Consider the following 16,810-nt stretch of genomic DNA (forward strand, 5'->3'; position numbering starts at 1 on the left):
ATTGGCAGAGTCATTGAAGTGTCAGACAAAATGCTTTGTCATATATGCTCTGGCTCTTTAAATTTTGAGTTCCAACTTTGCCTTTCATTCTTCCCATGTTGATAAAATAAAGTTACAACCAATGACTGGGTCAATATAATCAAGAAACCCTACCCACAAAATTTCTGGCTTTGTGTCTAGTGGAATGGCAGAATCACTAGAGCACTGGCTGAAATGTCTTAGACCCTGCCAAGGTCAACTTTGGCTTTAATCCTTCCAGGGTTGATAAAATAAAATGTCAGTCAATTACTAGAAATAGTTTGACTAACTCTCTCCCTCCAAAATTTCCGGTTTCGTATCTATAATTAGAAACAATTGTGAAGGTAGAACAGCATTTTGTCTACTTTTACATCAAGTTTGAAGTTTGATCAAGAATCCTTATCATCATTGTTTAACATCCTCTTTCCATGCTGGCATGGGTTGAATGGTTTGACAGGAGCTGGCCAGGCAGAAGACTGCACCATACTTCTGTGTCTGTTTTGGCATGGTTTTCACAGCTGGATGCCATTCCTAACACCAACTACCCTGCAGAGTGGGCTGAATGCTGTTTATGTGGCACAAGTACAGGCAAAGTCAGTTTTGACATGGTTTTTACAGCTGGATATTCTTCCAAATGCCAACCACGTTACAGTGTGGACTAGATGCTTTTAATGTGGCACTAGCATTGGCAGGGTCACCAAATGACTTGCAAGACAAGGAATCTTTCAGAGAGGAGGGGGCATTGGAGGAAGTGCTCTTGTGTTAGATGAAAAATTAGAGGGTGACAGAGAGACAGAGACAGATGTCTCGGTACATGGGTACCAAGCTAGAGGGAGAGAAAGAGAGATAGTTAACAAGAAAGAGGGCAAAATAGGTGTGCTGTTGTAAAGGAGATACATGGTTACCTAGCCAGAAAGAAGAGCAAGAGAAGGAGAGAGAGAGTGATAAAGAATGAGGGCAGAAATAGAATCTGAAAAAAAAAAATCCAAGTAAAAATGTCAATAAATGTACCTTGTTGGAAAGACTGTTCTAATATTTTGTGATAATCTGTACAATAAATAGGGAAACTGGCAAATTCAACGAGTAGACGACATGCCCATGTAAACGCCTCACAAAAATCTGAATCTGATTTTACGGATATCTTCTGAGGTAATCTGCTTTCCATACTTTGCTTGCGTAAAGTTTCATCTTGGCTGTAGACAGAAGAGGAGCTACCAATCACAGAATCTTTATCTGAACAGCGTATTGAATCCACAGGTAAAGTGATTGAGTCTAGGAGATTGTTAACAGAAGTGTCTTCATTGAATATTCTATGAGATACAAAAGTATGAAAAAAATCTTGGAAACACTGAACACAAGCTTGCATTAGAGTCAATGGAGCACTGACTATTTTGTCAGCAGATTTTATTGGAGAATTGGTCATCCTGTAGAATGTTGCCCTCAGATTTGCTACATGGTTTATAGGTGTACGTTCAGTCATCTCAATTTGTGAATTCTGAGTGACTGATTCAGTGTCACATTTTAGAATCTGAGGACTTGAAAGAGTTTCAAAATCATTTAAGGCACCTGAATCAGTACTTTCAATAGTAAGATCTTCACTAGTTGAACTTGCTGAACTTTCTGATTTTTGTCTTTCATTTGAGTAGTTGTCCACAGAAAATACATTATTTACAACCTCTTCTTGATCCCCAGTCTCAATGACTGTCATGGATGGTTGGGCACGAGTTAAAATTTTATCACACAACTTAAGACTATACATTATCTGATTGCTATGTAGCTTATCACTGCAATGTATCAATGATGTTATCATTCTCCGAAGAAGATTTGGAAGAAACTCTGTCTGTGTTTCCAAATATGTTTCCTGCAAAATAAAATGTAAAAGTCATGAGTAAAAAATAACAATAACAAAAGGCAATGTAATTATTCTAGCAAACAGTTTATAGGATTATTATCTGAGCAAAACCAATGATAAATTTATATTTTAGAGAAGAAAAAAAAAAGACAAAACTCATAAAAAATATTTATCACTTATTCCAACAAAATCTCCAATCAGTATTATTCATGATTTTTTATATGTTGCCGTAAAAATGAAAAATAAAAAACTTTTTTCTAAACCTTTATCATTACTTGAATGAAAATTTGAAACTTGTGAAAATTTTCTCAATTCTAATTTTATTACTTACTATTCCACATTTGTAATTTTCAATGTAAGATTTGTATTCAGACACAAGATTTTCTCTTTCTACTACGTAATAATGTACTCATAAAATTACATGGAAATTTGACATTAAGATAAACATATGTTACATAAATTATATAGATTATGTTCTAGAACCAAAAGAAACTATCTGGAAATAGATGTAACAGATATTAATCATAATTTTGGGAAACACTGTACTGATAATACTGGAAAAGTAGACGAAAAAAATACCATTTGATTCTGATTAAGTAAGTCAATTATATTCAAATTCAAACTGCTTCCCAACTTAAATCACCAAAAGATTGTAGAGTTCTCTATGCTTTACTTATTCAGTCATTATATTTATATAAAAACACTTATGTTAACATGGGAGAATTAATTGAATGTTTAGCTGTTGTTTCTATTTGTGTGTGTGTTTAATGGCTAAAGTAAAAAGAGAAAAGGTAGAGTCCATAGCCCTTTTCAAAACCTCTGTGACTGAGTAGGAGGAAGTTATCCTCAGACTGAAGACCTAACTAAAATGCTTGCAACTGAGTGGATCCAGTTAAATTAAATGTATCTATCTGGGCCATGATCGTGGCCCATCGCGCTTTATGTGTTAAGTATTTGAAATCACAAGACAACATTTAGTGACAATGAAAAGAAGGAGACCTCAGCTTAAGATCTCTTAAGCTGATGAATCAATTGATGAAAGAGATAAAGTGATTTGTAGCAAAATTAGTATAAGACACAATAAAGTTTGGTATAATGCAGCTTAAGTTTGTACATGTGCAAGGAATCCCTTACATCATATATCTAGCAAAGCAATTGCAACAGATGTTGATAACCAAAACAAACTACATTGACAAAATAGAAAAAGCTTTTGCCAGGAGCCCACTTTCTATTGTCAAGCCCATGCTGAGTAAATTAGATATAGATAAATAGGTTAAATGGAGATGAACTGAAAGTTATATGCAAAACTTCTCAATATAAATTCCCTTCTTAGTTGGAGTAAACAAACTTCTAGTGGCAGTTGTTAATAAAGAAGATAATTCCAAGAAGTCTGCTCAACCTTTCTTTTCCATTCATTTTTTAATGCTAGCATGGATTAAACAAATATATTGTTGAAGTACTGTTTCACAAGCAGATGCCCTTCCTGTCTCTAGTCCTTACCCATTTTTCAAGTAAAGGGCATTTGCTTCATCTATCTACTTATAGCCTGATAGGGCAGCTTTTAAGCCACTGACTCCAAATGGGAAGATCTGCAAACAGATCTCTGACTTGATTTGGAGAATTTGTTGCAATTGATTCCTCCAGAATCATATCTCAATGACGATCATATTCGTTGCAAAAAATCACGCAAGGAAAAAACCTCAAAATAATTGCTAGATTTTGCAATTAATTTCAATCATTCCCAAAGTTTATTTCCAAGTTATAAAAATTGTGATCATACAAAAAAATTTGTCACAAAAAATCACATAAAAATCTGTTGTAAACAATCACAGTACAGAAAACTTGGGAATCCAAAATTTCAGGATTGCCGGTCCAGATTTGGGCCAGAATGCTTTCAATTTATTCACAGTGGTGGCCTAATTCCAAAATGGTATATGTTGGGCTACGACCTCTAGAAGTAAAGTAAAAACAGTGTGACACACTGACATTCGCATTTACCATATTATATATATATATATATATATATAATATATATATATATATATATATATATATACATATATATAAAGTAATTGTGAGAACCTAGAAAATACAAAGTTTTAAGAAATTACTTTTGAATAATATTTTAATAATATTGCTTTACTTACTAATGAAATAACATCAAGAAGGAAGTTACACAATTCACAAAGTTCGATGAAATCAGGCATGTCAGAGGAAGATTCTAAATCAGAATGGTTAACTTTTGCTGTCTGAACCTGCATAGAACTCTTCTGGCAGGCCAATTCAAACATTCTTCCAATAAAATCCCAAATATAAAAAGGTTCAAAAGAGTTAAAAAGCAAATTAGCAGTCTTCAGAAGTTCAGTAATAACTTTCTCATCACGTTGTGGGGAAGCTGTCTTAGAATTTGATGAAGGAACTTTACACTCTTTATAAAGACTTCGGAAAATAGCCCATAGCACATTTTCTAAGATCACCGGTCCAATTTCAGGTTTATCCAAAAGACTGATGAGAATTCGGAATGGCTGTAAAATGGAAGCTTTTGCAGATGACTCATCATTAGGATTATCTGGTGTGCAAGAACTTTCATAAAGTCGTGCTTTCAGAGCTAAGACAAGTAAGTCTTTTGAAAAAGTATGAAAGTAAGATTGGTCCTTTTCTCCTTCACTGGAAGCAGTATTATTCTCAACTGAATCATTAGACATAGTAGAGTGACGTTGCCGAGCATCAATTGCACCTAATGAGAAAAAAAAAGGAAGAAAAATATTCTAAAATACTATTAGGATATTTGTATTTAATTTGAATTAACATAAATAAAGATCAAGAAAAATGGAGGTTATGTTTTTGCTTTTCAGTCAATTCAAGTGGTTTACTCTTAAACTCAATTTGAAAAGTGATTTTATTTAATTTTTATTTTTATATATATTCTTAATAACTTGGAAATTTCTGAAAGTCAAATACTGCATATTTGGAAAAAAAAACCCAAAAAACCCCAGTTATGGACCAATGTTTTCAAATGTTGAAGTTACATACATCTGAACATTAAAATTTGGCTGGAGGGCAGGGGAAAGGAATATGTTTAATAATAGAAAAGACATCTCACCACTCTGAAATTATCACCCTTAGCGACTTCAACAGTCCCATCTCTTCTAGGTCCTCTCACCCCTTCTCACCTAGTGATTACACATTCTCTACTTATTAGAGACTGCATCACAAGGACTGGCTTTCCTCTTCAGAGTCAAAGTACGACAGCCCCTAGCACCTACTCCATCTCAATATTCAGTACCTGTTGAAATGTGGTGGCTTGTGTGTCTCCTGGGAGAGTCTCCCATATGGGGCAGATCAAAGGATAGAGGGCAGACTAATATAGACCACCTCTTCCTAGAGATGAAAATGGGTTTGCATAGGGCCAACACCCTTATCTTGCAAACAAAAAAAAAAGCAAGTTACACATGGCAATTTAAAACCAATAAGACCTGGGAGAGGAAGGCCTTCCCTCAGGGAAACATATGACACAGTGCAGCAAAATCTCAAAGGATGCCATAAAAATAGCTGGAAGTGGAATACTGAAGCAGAGCTGAAAAAGTAGTGTTCCAACTGGAGAGAAGCAGAAGGCAGCCCAGAGTCAAGAAAAGTGGGTGGGGGGGGGGGGGGGAAAGCTGTTGATGGCTTATGCTCCATAGGAAGCAAAAGACTTCAGAGGAAGAAGAAACAACAACTAACCCTCTACAAAGCTCCAGTGAGACCCACAATAATATACTGCACTTACATCTAGAAAGTCGTTGCAGTTATGTATATAGGAAACTTGAGTGCATCCTATCTGACAGATAGGAATGGAGTCGCTCAGCTATTTCTTCTATTATAACTGATTTCTACTCCTTGCAGCTGACTGAGCTGTCTCATACCACCTCTGCTCAATGCTCTAAAGTCACGTATCTCTCCTCTTCCCAGGTCCTTGCACTAATAGTCCATTCTTCTCAAAATATCCTTAACTATTCAGGTAAAAAAATCAGCAAGGGACAATTTAAAAAATTTTTCACTTGATAAGCATTTTGAATTTATATGTTGTTATTTCTGTAACTGCTTTCCCAACATTATCTAAATTATCAAACAATTATAATCATTACCGCATCAAAAGAAATTTGTCATGTGATCATTGTAATACTAGCAATGGCTTTTTTCTTGTTTCTTGCAAGTATTTATTTCCAACAAAACTTTCTATTTATATTACAATGTTACATCTGTCACAAGATGGACTTCATTACTATACATAGTTTCATTAATCAGTCAGTTGATGGTTTCAATATACAATTGTATATTTTTGTTTTGACTAGAATTAGATATATGCAATTTTATATTTAATCATTTACACACACATACATATGCATATTTCTTGCTTTTACTAAGCTTTCTCTTATCAAATTTGACTAAGCATAAAATTAGTTAATTATAATAAATTTATTTTAGTATTTAAACAAAGCTTTAATTCATTTGCTTTTGCATAATCATAATTAAACTGTAAATTTGATTTTATACCTGAATGTGACCAAAAGTATTGAAACTTCATTATATTTTTTATCAAATAAGAGACTATAAGTACCAAGTCAAAATTGTGACTAAAAGAGTAGCTGTGTGTGATTATGTGGGTGGGTGGGTGGGTGGGGTAAGATTAATAAAAAAAAATTTAATTCTTTAAAATGAAAAAATATTCACTCAATCAAAAATATGCTAAATAACCAAAGAAATAACCAGAAGAATTTTGCTGGTTATGGTTACAATCATAAGTTAACAGAATTTCCATTATTTTCATCAACAAATATCTCTTGAATATATCTCACCTGCTAAAGGGACTCCATTACAATCAGTCCCCAACAACCAAGCATACAATCTTCGATTTAAAGACATGTCCCTGCGTAGTATTACAGTAACAGAAGCTTTCAGAATCTTCAACATATCAGCTTTGGTCAACTGAGCATTATGCATGGGGAATGCTATCAAGAGAAAATCTAACAGACTTCTCTGAACTAGGACAATGCTATCTTGAACAGCTGTACATGCTGCTTGTACCTATGAGATGGAATACAAAATGAAAAATAATAAATGGCTGACATTAAGCAATTTTATGTAAATAATGAAAAACTAACAGATTTGCAACATCTACCAGTGTATATTATTCCATTTGATACACATTGTAACTGATACTAAAAAGTGAAAACAACTCTTTTTGGAAAATTCTAACAGAAAACAATGATTTTTTTTTTTAAAAGAAAAATACACTCACATTAAAAGATTTCCAGTTCTTTTTTTGCTTTTCCATATACTAATTAAGTTTGTAATGTCTTTTCTATATGTGTAATTCTCATTATCTATGCAACACATTTAATTTCATTAATCTCTTGGTTACCTCCTGTCTCATCCCTAACTCTATAAATTAACCCTTTCGTTACTGCATTTATTTTGAGATGCTCTGTGTTTCTTTCAATTACTTTAAATATAACAAAAAATTTAGTAAAATAACTTGGTTATCATTAAGCTAGTGTTAGGAACATAAATTGTGACTAAGGCTTAGTGGAAGATTTTAATTCAAAACTTATGAAAACAAGACATTTGCACTCAGAGCCAGAGCCGGTTTCAGCCGGGTTGGTAACAAAAGGGGCTTCTAGTTTACATCAGAAGCTAAGGGAAAAAAACGATGACAGCAGGAGTAAAAGGGTCCTAGAAAGTGACACTGCAGAACAAGAAAAAAGGGAAAACAAATAATTTGTCCTTCATGCATCAAACTTTCACAAGAGAAGCAGAAGAAACAAAATACAAACATATATACAACTCAGTATATATCTCTGTAACCACTTTATGAAACATTTGTAAAGTGTATTTACCTAACAATATGTCATTATGACAACTTTGCAAAAGTTAGTAATGTTATGACTATCAAAACATGTATGACTTCAGCAGACACATCTTTCTATATTTAGATACTCTTTAGAAAAAGATGTTATGTACTGAGGAGTAAATATAGCTATCATTCTAGCTGTGGATATTGATGGAAATATCAAAAATATTTCTGAAAATACCTAATAAAAAAATATGCCTTGATATCACTAATTTTTTTTTTTTTAAGAGAGGAAAGTATACACTTATAGTCTATGCAGGCCTACCAAGCCGGTATAGAAAATGGCTGCGAATATTACCGAAAATCCTCGAGTATAATCCACATTTCCCCCCCAAAATTTAAAGGTCAAAATCCCTAGTGTGTACTATATACAAGGTTAAAAATGAAAAATATTTTCTAAGCAATGTCTGAGTCTCAATTTGCTGTCCGGCAATGTTTATTCAGATGCGAAAATACCTTAAGTTAAGCCTGAAAGCAATGAAGTCATAAAAGAATCATCTATAACTTGCAGTAAGCAACATTTATTAAGCGTTATTACTGTTATTTCTTTATTTTCTGCAAACAAAATGCACAAAAAAGCTACACGTTTGCATTGTGTTATATACACAATGATAATAAAGGATGTTACCATATACACAAGGTTTAGGTTTTTCAGAGGTACAGCCTCCTAAAAACCCCCTGCGTATTTTACACAAAGGCAGACTATACTTGAGGATTTACGGTAAGTTCCTGAAGGTTTGAAAGTTCTAGGGATACAGATTTGGATAAACTATTTAAATATGTAGCTCTGGATTCCATTCAAAGTGTTCCTCAGAAGTGTATGCTGATGGGGGTCTTTCTGACTATTAACTCTAGTTTATTCCAAGGTTTAGTCATTTCTCAAGCTTTACATCCTGTACATTAGCACTCAACATGCTATCACTTCTAACAATGTACACATGATACCAACTTTTTTTACACAGGCATCAATTATACACAAGCTAGATGCCTTGTGACAAACTTGCACTGCCTCATAGAAACTTCAAAAACATCTTTCAAAAAATTAGTCATTAAGCAATTTTATGTAAATAATGAAAAACGAACAGATTTGCAACATTTACCCATATATATCATTTGTAACTCATACTAAAATGTGAAAAAACATTTTTTGGAAAATTTTAACAGAAAACAATAATTATTTTTTAAATATGAGGATATTTAAAAGTAAAATACATTCACATCAAAAAATTTCCAGTCCTTTTTTTTTTCCCCCACATACTAATTAATCAAGTTTGTAATAAAATGTATTTTCTAAATGTGTAATTCTCATTATACCTGTGTGACACATTGTTGCTTTTTTTTTTTTAAAGTTGTGGAGAAAAATTTCTTTAAAAATGTTCTTTAACATTGAACACTCTCTCATATATGAGAGGCTAAGGAAAAAAAAAAAGGAAATGTTAACTATCCTTCACTGCAATAAACATCACCAAAATGAATTACCATGAGGTCGATATTAAGGCCCATCATATACAGCTGATCTTCCATGCTCTGCTTTTTATTGTAGTGTGTCAATAAGAAAGTGATTGCCTGAAGTCTAGCAGCAGGGAAGGTGTAGATACACTGCCACATACAACTGTAGAAGTAACTCTCATCAGTCACCTGACTGAAATCCACCAGCAATTTATCACACCTGCAATTAGAAATATAAAACTATAAAGACAGCAAAAGTTAGTGTGTCCAAATTTACTTTCATCATCATCATTTAATGTCCACTTTCCATGCTGGCATTGGCTGGACAGTTTGACTGAAAACTGGTAAGCACGCTGTACCAGGTTCAAATCTGGGTTGGCAAGGTTTCTATTGCTGGATGCCCTTCCTAATACCAACCACTCCAAGAGTGCAGTGGGTGCTCTTTATGTTCCACTGGCACAGGAGCCATTGACCTAACATTGGCATTGGCCACAACTATAGCCACACTTGGCTTGATGGGTATATTGCCAAGGGTTTTGGTCATCTGTCACTGCCATCATGAGGCTTATTGCTCGAATGGTGCTTTTTACATGCCACCAGCATGGGTATCAGCACTGGTATCATCCATGACTATGATTTCACTTGGTACAGAAGGTCTTCACAAGCACAGCATATCGCTCAACTGAAGGTTGCATTTAACAGGTGGGCTAGTTACACGACACTGGCATTGGCAATGACTATGATCTCACTTGGCTTGATGGGCCTTCTCAAGCACAGCATATCTCCAAAGGTCTCAGTTGTTTATCATTGCATCTATGAGGACCAACATTCGAAGATCATGCTTCACCACCTCATCCCATGTCTTCTTAGGTCTATCTCTTCCACAGGTTCCCTCCACCATTAGAATGCAACACTTCTTCACACACCTGTCCTCATCCACAAGCATCACATGACCATACCAGCACAGTCATCTCTCTTGCACCCCACATTTGATGTTTCTTATGTCCAACTTTTCTCTCTGTCTATCTGATATAATTTCCTGTTACCACTATACTTCCAGTCTTTTCAGGCTTGTTTCTTATCCCTAATGGCCCTGTCAACTACATTGTTCCACCACCATGTCGCCTTAGGTGAAGAGGGAACTTTGCACCAGCCACAAATCTGGTCAGTAGCCCTCAACAAGTTGTTCCATAGGAACCTTCCTTGTTCTCTACATTATGTGATGCCATATCCTCCTTTATTTCATCAAAAGCTTCAAGTAATATGTCTCTAAATCTCTGTCTATTCAGAGGATCCTTAAGCTTCCAGACCCTTCTTTTCCACACTGGTCATCTTCTGGGTAGCCATTTAGCCCTGATCCTGAAGTGACTAACTAACCTGTGTTGTGGGTAAGTTTTGGCATTTATAAGCAGCAATCTTTCTTGTTTCCTGGGGAGAATGTAATCAATCTGACTAGTGTACCAACCAGACTGGTAGGTGAACAGGTGACTGGCCGGTTTCCTGAAGTTAGTATTACAGATCATAAGATCATTTGCATCACAGAACTCCAGCAGCCTGGTCCCTTCTCATTGCGGAAACCAAATCTGTTGCCGCCATGTACACCATGGAAGCTCTCCAGATGTCCAACATGCTCATTGAAGTCACCAGCCACAAAGAGAAGGTCCCTGTCATTTGTCAGGTCACATTATCTTTATATGTATCAGGTATGAAATACAAAATATAGAAATAATATGATTTTGAAGAAAAAGGCATTGAAAGAAAACATTAGCTTAAATAATAAAATGTTGATATCTATAGAGAGCATCCAGTTAATAGATTGCAGAGGTTTAAAAAATGCCAAAAAAACTAAACTGTAAAATAAGTTGGAGAAGAAAGTTAGAGGAACTTTCTCAACCAGGGTCCCTCAGGATGATATTGTTCAGTAAGAGGTCACTAGGAGTCCCACAAGACTTAGCAAAATATACACTAATTATACGCATACTTTTTTTTGTATTTAATTCTTTATTTGTAATTTTATTATACATTTCTGGCATACTATTAAAGGTAGAGAAATCTTGGTATCTGTAGGTAGTAAGGAGATCCCTTGGAAAAATGAATTCTTAAGAGGAAATTGAAGGGGAATTTGGTTAAGACAAGTCTTCATTAAGACAGAATTTCTTAAACCTTCTTTAATAGATTTAGCAGAGTGAAACCTTTCAAAAGCAGTTTCATGAAATTTACCTTTTTGAAAGAGAAAGACAAAGAGAAATCAAGATATGTAGTTTTCATGTAGGGATTCCATGAAACAGGTAATTTATTTCAAAGGTTCCTCACAAAGTAAAGACACTGGGAAATGCTGGGTTAGAGGTTAAAACGTTTAAAATATTAGAAACCATTAGACTAATAATGTAAGCTTCTTAACCTAATGATTTAAATCAGTGACAATGAATAATAAACAAATAAGATATTTGACAGAAAATAAAAATCCTATATTACCTGTAGGATAGTTCTGAACCCTCTTCCATGCCAGGTAACAATCCAAGTAGAAGTCCATTTAGACCTGGTTTTATATGTTTTCCTAAAGGTACAAAATGGCACTCATAGAGATCTAAAAGAACTGGCTTCACATTCATGGCAGCATAACTCATGAGGGGGAAAAGACCTGCAGTGTAGATAAAGAGATCTTGGGACAAACGCTCAAGACCAATACTTTTGAAGATGATATCATAGGTTTCAAGAGCTTTCAGATGGACACCACTTGGTAAAGCTGGATGAAGACACTGGGCTAATCGTTTACCGATTATCACTCTTTTGGGGATGACAGGGTATTTCATATGTGACAGCAATACCTGTAAAGATTAGAATATGAACTAATAAGTGAAAGTGAAGAACTGTATCAGGTTGGAATAAATGCTTTATGCTGTTTAGTTACATTCATTCATGTCACAAGTTCAGAACATACACCAGTTGACATTCACCTCATTCCTCTGGAGTTATTACTACATGCAACTGTAATATATTTGGGACTGGTTCAAATAACTACACACTTTCTGAAAATTAGCAACCTTGTATCAAAGTTACAACTCTTTATTAACTAGCAATAACAAAGCACCATAATTTCTTTTCTTTTTTTATCAAACTTTATAGTAGCAATTTTTTTATTAAATCTAATCTTGGGTAACAAAATATGTACTCTGTATACTTATGTAAGTATGACTTGTACATATTGTCTTTAATAAGCACTAACAATCAAAATCATCACTGCATGTGATGGACAATATTATTGTTATATTGTTCAGTAAAACTGTTAAGTAGTAAAAAGACCAAATAAAATGTACCTATGTATGCTAAATGAAGGACAGTAGAGAGGATATAAATTCCCTAACAAGCTATTATTTATACATAATAGACATGTGTGTGTGTGTGTGTGTGTGTGTGCATTGCATGCATATATTTAGGTGTTGTAGTTATGTTACACACTATGTTCTTAAGTAAATCTACAATCAAAGCTTTTCCAGCAATGACAATTTCATATTTGCTTAGACGGTATATCAAAGATTACAAAATCTGGTGTATTTGCACCTTAACATTTTAAAATTTCCATTTTTCAGAGGCAAGGAAGTAATAAGGAGTGATAGCTACTATTTCTAGCAAGTCAGGCAACAATATGGAGGCTTCTGCTTTCATTTCTGTGGAAATGTTTGATCTTCTTGGTCTATGTGGATCATACAGATGAATGAGCATGATTGCCTTGCCTTGCCATTTCTTTCTGATTACTGTTGTTTACATATGTATTGTACTGCCAAGTGCAATAGTGGATGTTAATCATCATCATCATCGTTTAGCGTCCGTTTTCCATGCTAGCATGGGTTGGACGGGTCAACTGGGGTCTGTGAAGCTGGAAGGCTTCGTCAGGCCCAGTCAGATCTGGCAGTGTTTCTACGGCTGGATGCCCTTCCTAACGCCAACCACTCCGCGAGTGTAGTGGGTGTTTTTTACATGGTAATTTCCTGATCAGTTATATGCCGTAACCAGGAATATACTACTCAACTATATAAAAGTGTGTGTGTGTGAGTTCATGTACATATGTATCTTTGTCCTCTACCGCTGCTTGACAATTGGTACAGGTTTGCTCATATCTCTTTAACTTAGCAGTTCAGCAAAAGACACCGACAATACTTAAAAATAAGTACTGGAGTTGATTTGTTTGAGTAAACCCTTTGAGACAGTGTTCCAGCTTGGCAAAGTCAATGACTGAAACAAGTAAAAGATAACACACTCAGAGAAAGGACAGCTCCCATGATTCATGTAGGAAGGAGTATAATTATTCCTCAGCCAGAAAATCTGTTAATAAATGTGGGTGCAAATTTATTTAATTTTGTAGTATTTCAAGTATTGATAAATTTCAATATTTTATGCTTTTTACTTCTATTTATAACCAATTTCATATGCATCACAGTTCACATAAAAGAGCTATATTATGCATAACTTTTTAAAAATACAATTCCATTATTGATCTCAAGTGAATTTTGGCTAATAAGCACATTTTAAAACTGATATTTAACCTTTTAGCGGTTCATATTATTCTGTGAAATGTAATGCTTATTTAGTCACATTTTGAATTATTCATGCATTATCTTGTAGCTTTGAGATTTCAATGATACCATTGTTTATTCTTAGAATGACTCTGTAGGGTAGGTGTGAGAGGCCAGATCTGGCCAGTTTGAACATAAAACAGATAGAATATTTGGGCTGGATGTAGCCAGTTTAAATGCTAAAAGGTTAAACAAAATTTTAATAATTACACACGTCACTCCAATGGATTTCAGAAGATAAAATTATATCATCAATCTTGGAACTTTTTTGTTAAGGAGCATCGCAAACTCCTCTTAATATCTTCACTAAACAAAACAAGTATGGTTGTTTTATAAAATCAATCTAAATTCATGATCATTTTATATATATGTATATATCATCATCATTGTTTAACGTCCGTTTTGGGAAATACAATGAGGCAGATTTTCTACAGCCAAATGAGATGCTCTTTCTCTTGTCAATAAAGGTAATATTTGCTCTAGCCCTTTGAACATGGACAGCACAATGGTCAGACATATTTTTAAAGATTGTAGATGACTGACACTATCTGTACGATAGTGATGTTTGTTTAATCCTTTAGTATTCTGATTACTCTTGTCAAATGTAATGCTTATTTACTCACATTGTTTTGAATTAATCATAAATTATCTCAAAGCTTCAAGATTTCAATGATGTGATTGTTTACTTTTAGAATGACATTGTAGGGTTAAGCGTGAGAGGACAGATCTGGGTGATTTGAAATATAAAATAGGTAGAATATTTGAAGTGGATATGGCCAGTTTGAATGCTAAAGGATTCATACATCCAAGACCTAAGGCCAAACAAGATGACAGATAAAGTTTACCATTCAAGACCAAATATAGTCCAATGGGTTGCTGCTTTGGTTTCTGTCTGGTAAAAGACACTTGCCCAAAGTACTGCACACTGGGATCAAACCTAGAACCATATGTGAAAAAAGTAAACTTCTTTCCACATGACCATGTCTGGTGAGGAATTTCTATCTTCTATACTATGTATTATGCACAGCTACATTCAGTTTAAAGTGAGTTCTTTTATTTTCAAATTAGCAGTTGTATCACTGCATATAATGATGTCTCTTTCATACAAAGAAAACAAGAAATAAATCATATGACACTTATATTTTGGAACAATATAATGAATGACAGCATTTACTAAGTATAGAAATTTTTTTCTGTAGAATTAATGAAGTGTCTATAGATAATAATGTAAATAAAGTTCAGAGTGCTGACGTCCTATGAAAAGTCAACAACCACTCTGAATGCATAAAAGAATTTGGAATCAACTTAGATTTTATTATTGCAAGCTGGCAGAATTGTTAGTACATCAGATGAACTGCTTTACAGCATTCCTTTCAGTTCTTCACAGTCTGAGTTCAAATTCTGCAAAGGCCAACTTTACCACTCATCCCTTTTGGGGTCAATAAAATAAATACCAGTTGAGCACTGGGGTTGTTAACTAGCCCCCTCCCCAAAAATTTCAGGCCTTGTGACCAAAGCAGAAAGAATTATTATTAATAGTACTAATTTTATTATCCTATTTACCGTACTGGTAGTAACCATGAGTCAAAAGGTTATCAATGACATTGCATTATGTACTTCAAAAAATCACATTGAACTATTTCTCTGAATAACTAAAGAGATTACAAGTACAAGGAAACTGGTGTTGGTTGCTTAATCTGCTGCAAAGAACAGTCAAATTACCCTTAAATCACATGCTTCCATCTTAAAAAAGAAAGGGTTATACTGGTCTAAGTATACTGTAGCTGAAATACAAACAATAGGATCGTGACTGACATCCATTTGATTATAGATCTACTTGATCAAAACTGAGCTGATACTAAGCAACAAACATCAATATCAGTATGCATTGACAAAAATCAATTCAATAAATTTCACAACAGTTTGGGCGAGGCTCTATGATTAATGGAGAAGTAATGAGAAGTGCATTGGAAAAACTGGAAATAAGGGTAATACAAAAATTATGTAAGAAGAACAGCAGAGAGAATGGTGGAAGGTTACATGAAAAAGGCAACAAAAGAAAAGGGGAAAAGTAAAAGGAAATACATACACACATATTGATGTAGGTATACATAAATGCATACATACACACACACACACATATATGCAACATGATACATCATCAACTTTGTGACATCTACTTTTCCATGTATGCATGGATCAGATAGAGTTTATTGAGGCAGATTTCCTATGGTTGGATGCCCTTACCTGTTTTCAACCCATACCTATTTTCAAGCGAAGTAATATTCCTCATTGTCAGACCAGACATGTTTTTTGCAGAATATTGGAAATGAATGACTCAGCTTGCATGACTGTGACACCCATTTACAACAATCATGCAATGTCAAGGCAAAGGCACACACATATACACACTCACACATGTGCATATCTCTCTCTCTTTCATATATATGTGTGTGTGTGTGTGTGTGTGTGTGTGTCCAAAGACGCCTGTTGTGATGTCCTGTTGTTATTATTATTGTTTTTTCATATTATTTCTGTATTTATATTCATGTAATATCGTCTGTTTTTCCGTCCTTGTTTTGTATACATTCAAAGCTTTTTTTCCAAGGAATCTAATGCTCTTAGCTTAGTTTTTCCTTGGGGCTGGCCAGATTGGAGCAATCTCAAGATTAATCAGCTGAAATTGTTCTAATAAAGGAATTATATGACCATTATTTTAAGTTGTTTCTTCATCATCATCATCGTTTAATGTCCGTTTTCCATGCTGGCATGGGTTCGATGGTTTGCCTGGGGACTGGCAAGCCAGTTGGCTGCACCTAGCTCCAATCTAATCTGGCAAGGTTTCTACAGCTGGATGCCCTTCCTAACGCCAACCACTCCAAGAATGTAGTGGGTGCTTTTTACAGCCGCCAACATGGGAGTCAGTCAGGCGGCACTGGTATTGACCATGCTCGGGGGGGAGGGACTGAAACGTGTGTGTGTGTATACACATACACACACACAAACATATGGTGCGATAGGTAA

At 34.7% G+C, this 16,810-nt stretch overlaps 1 protein-coding gene and 1 long non-coding RNA gene across 6 annotated transcripts in view; one reads left to right on the plus strand and one right to left on the minus strand.

Annotated features, from left to right (window-relative positions):
* The window catches only part of LOC115211956 (protein dopey-1), a 146,656-nt gene that overhangs the window by 75,472 nt on the left and 54,374 nt on the right, over positions 1 to 16,810 (minus strand). For all 5 annotated transcript variants that reach the window (XM_029780747.2, XM_029780731.2, XM_029780740.2 and 2 more), the window contains exons 4-8: positions 11,688 to 12,040; positions 9,243 to 9,432; positions 6,709 to 6,937; positions 4,018 to 4,607; positions 1,030 to 1,879 (exon numbers count right to left, since the gene is read on the minus strand). In XM_029780747.2, coding sequence (XP_029636607.1) covers positions 1,030 to 1,879; positions 4,018 to 4,607; positions 6,709 to 6,937; positions 9,243 to 9,432; positions 11,688 to 12,040 — 2,212 coding nt within the window. The remainder of the gene's footprint in view (positions 1 to 1,029; positions 1,880 to 4,017; positions 4,608 to 6,708; positions 6,938 to 9,242; positions 9,433 to 11,687; positions 12,041 to 16,810) is intronic.
* The window catches only part of LOC118763656, a 7,783-nt gene continuing 5,348 nt past the window's right edge, over positions 14,376 to 16,810 (plus strand). The window contains exons 1-2 of the long non-coding RNA XR_004999425.1: positions 14,376 to 14,538; positions 15,851 to 15,857. This is a non-coding gene — a long non-coding RNA (uncharacterized LOC118763656). The remainder of the gene's footprint in view (positions 14,539 to 15,850; positions 15,858 to 16,810) is intronic.

This window comes from Octopus sinensis, linkage group LG1, assembly GCF_006345805.1.
Source record: "Octopus sinensis linkage group LG1, ASM634580v1, whole genome shotgun sequence".
NCBI lineage: Eukaryota > Metazoa > Mollusca > Cephalopoda > Octopoda > Octopodidae > Octopus > Octopus sinensis.